This window comes from Zingiber officinale, chromosome 6B (genome assembly GCF_018446385.1).
Source record: "Zingiber officinale cultivar Zhangliang chromosome 6B, Zo_v1.1, whole genome shotgun sequence".
Lineage (NCBI taxonomy): Eukaryota > Viridiplantae > Streptophyta > Magnoliopsida > Zingiberales > Zingiberaceae > Zingiber > Zingiber officinale.
The window spans coordinates 126,145,621-126,148,209 of NC_055996.1; the positions used below are offsets into that span (position 1 = coordinate 126,145,621).

Genomic DNA, 2,589 nt, shown 5'->3' on the forward strand with positions numbered 1-2,589 from the left:
GGTTGAGCGGAATAGCCGCTCGGCCGGAAGTCCACTACTCGTGTACTGTCTGCTGTCGGACCGAGCGGGATAGCTGCTCGACCGGAAGCTCACTGTCCGCGTGCGCGACTGATGTTGAGTATGCTGCTCGGTCGAGCGGGGTAGCCGCTCGGCTCGACTTCTGTACGTCGTTCTCCCTTGAGCGTCAGGTGTTTGAATGCTGTGTCGAAGTTGACGACGGATCTGGGCCCTCACCCCGATCGGGGAATGTTCCGCCCGATCGATTGATGCCATTCATTCCTGGACTGTCTTGACTTTGACATCCTTTGACTCCCACCGTGGCAGCAGGATGAGACCCCTCATTACTATCGCATCCGTTAATATTCATGAATTTCCCAAAAATATCATCTCAAATAGGGGTCAAATGGGGGTGTAATAGAGCAGAGTCGAGCTGAACTCTTGAATATTTGAGTTTAGCTGGTTTATAATCGATCCGAGCTTGAGTTTTATTTAACAAATATATTTATAGTTCACGAACTTTTTCGAGTTTTTATTGAGCCTAAATGAGGTTAATAAATATAAATTATAAATTTAAATATTCATTAAAAATTAAATTATATATTTAGAGAAAATTATAATATTTTTTTTAAAATTTATAATTTTATTTTAATAAAGAAATTTAATATATTTATCTATACGAATAAAATGTAAAATCTATCAATTTAATATCAAATCAATATCTTGATTTATTTATACCTCTAATATCAAATGTGATTTCTCTTGATTGGATAATATTTAAATATCTTATTTCGTCACAATCAATGTATCTTATTTCTCTTGACTGGTGTCAAAATGTGATAAACGAACAACTCATTCAGTGAGCATTCGTTTCTCACGGCTATCACAGGTTGAGAATGCGCTGTGTGAGAAACGAACTCTCACTGAATGAGTTGTTCGTTTATCACATTTTGACCGGTCAGAAATAAGATACATTAATTAATTGTGAGGAAAAAATATATTTAAATATTATCTAATCAAAAGAAATCATATTTAATCAAGTTATCTTGAACTATTCAAATTCATTAAGAGACTCATTAAAATAAATAAATCAAATATAAACATGTTCATTAATAAACTAATAAATTAATTTTTAAATGAAAAAAATAATCATTTTAAAGGCTTAAAATATTATAACACTTAAATATTAATAATACCTGATCAAACATTTATCTTTATGAACCCTAATTCCCCAATTAAGGGGAAGCTTAACAAAGTCTGTCAAACCAAATTTTATTGTCTTAAAGGCTTAAAATATTATCAAAATAACTTCATAATGAACCCTAATCGTTCATTAAGATCACAATTTGGATTTAATTGATAATTAAGTTCGTAATAATAGTTCGTTAAGACCGAGGCGTCCAGTATGGATCACAGCTTCGACGATGGTAGCTTCGCCGCTGCCGCCGACGCCGCCGCTTCCTCCTCCTCGTCCGACGCCTCCTTCAATCCTAATCCTCTGCAGACGTCCTTGAAAAGCCCTTTCCTGATGGAAGCGTAGGCCTCGCCATCCCAATTCCTCGCCGCCAGCTCTTCGCCCATGGCTATAGCGGCCTCCACCGCCTCCCTCGCCCCCACCACCGCCCGATCGACGATCCCCCTCGCCTCCGCCTCTACTGCCGTCACTTTCTTTCCCCGCAGCAGCACGTCCCGCCGCGTCCTCGGATCAGGGATCTTAGCCCTCATCAGTGCCATAAAGCTCTCCACGATCGGCAGCCCGATATCGACCTCGCTCATGTATAAGAACCCCCGGTCGGCCCTCATGACCACGTAGTCGTGGCTCAGCGCCAGGAAGCACCCGGCCGCGGAGACGTGGCCGGTGACGGCGGCGACGGTGGGCATCGGGAGGGAGAGGAGGTCGGCGAGGGTGCGGCGGAGTGCGGCGGTCATGAGGCCGGGGTGGAGGGAGGGGGAGGCCCGGGCCCAGGCGAGGTCGAAGCCGTTGGAGAAAAATTTGCCCTCGGCAGCGATGACGAGGGCGGCGCCGCCGTCCGAAGAGGCCGCTTCGGAGCGGACGCGCGCAAGGGCAGAGCGGACGGCGTCGAGGAGCGTGGGGTTGAGGCGGTGCTCGTCGGCGCCGGTGAGCGTGAGGAGGTAGACGCGGCCGCGCTTCTCCAGAGTACACATCTCCCCCCTAAACTCCATGTCTTATCCAAAGTCGGGACTGCAAATTTCGCCTTGCAACTCTTTTTATAGAAAATTTGTTCGCATAGAAATTTTCCACAAATGAAAAATGGCATCGTCACTCGCCCTCTTGGCAGTAATTCCTGGTCTCTTTTACTCCTTTCGGTTATTTACATGTTGAATAAGTGGCGGATCCAGGAATAAAATCATGGAGGGATGATTTTTACTTGGAATAAGGGGTGATATTCTTTATCTTCATCGGTAGAATTCTATAATATTAGATATTCTATTACTGACAAGGGGGTGACCGTCGATGCCGCTCCTCCTCTAGATCCGCCCCTGTGTTAAATTATGGTTAAAATCTGATCAAATTTCATTGTGATTTTTTCATTATAGTTTAGGCCAAGTTAGACAGTTTAGGCCAAGTTA

The 2,589-nt window shown here is 44.1% G+C and overlaps 1 protein-coding gene across 1 annotated transcript; it reads right to left on the minus strand.

The window, feature by feature from the left end:
- Positions 1-1,255: 1,255 nt before the first annotated feature.
- On the minus strand, positions 1,256-2,215 carry LOC121990643 (enoyl-CoA delta isomerase 1, peroxisomal-like). The gene has a single exon (XM_042544747.1). The coding sequence runs from the start codon at positions 2,179-2,181 to the stop codon at positions 1,408-1,410; it is 774 nt and encodes a 257-aa protein (XP_042400681.1). The 5' UTR covers positions 2,182-2,215; the 3' UTR covers positions 1,256-1,407.
- Between the last annotated feature and the right edge of the window lie 374 nt (positions 2,216-2,589).

What these genes read in the sequence shown, in the direction of transcription:
- LOC121990643 (XM_042544747.1), bottom strand. Translation starts at nt 2,181, where the DNA reads ATGGAGTTTAGGGGGGAGATGTGTACTCTGGAGAAGCGCGGCCGCGTC.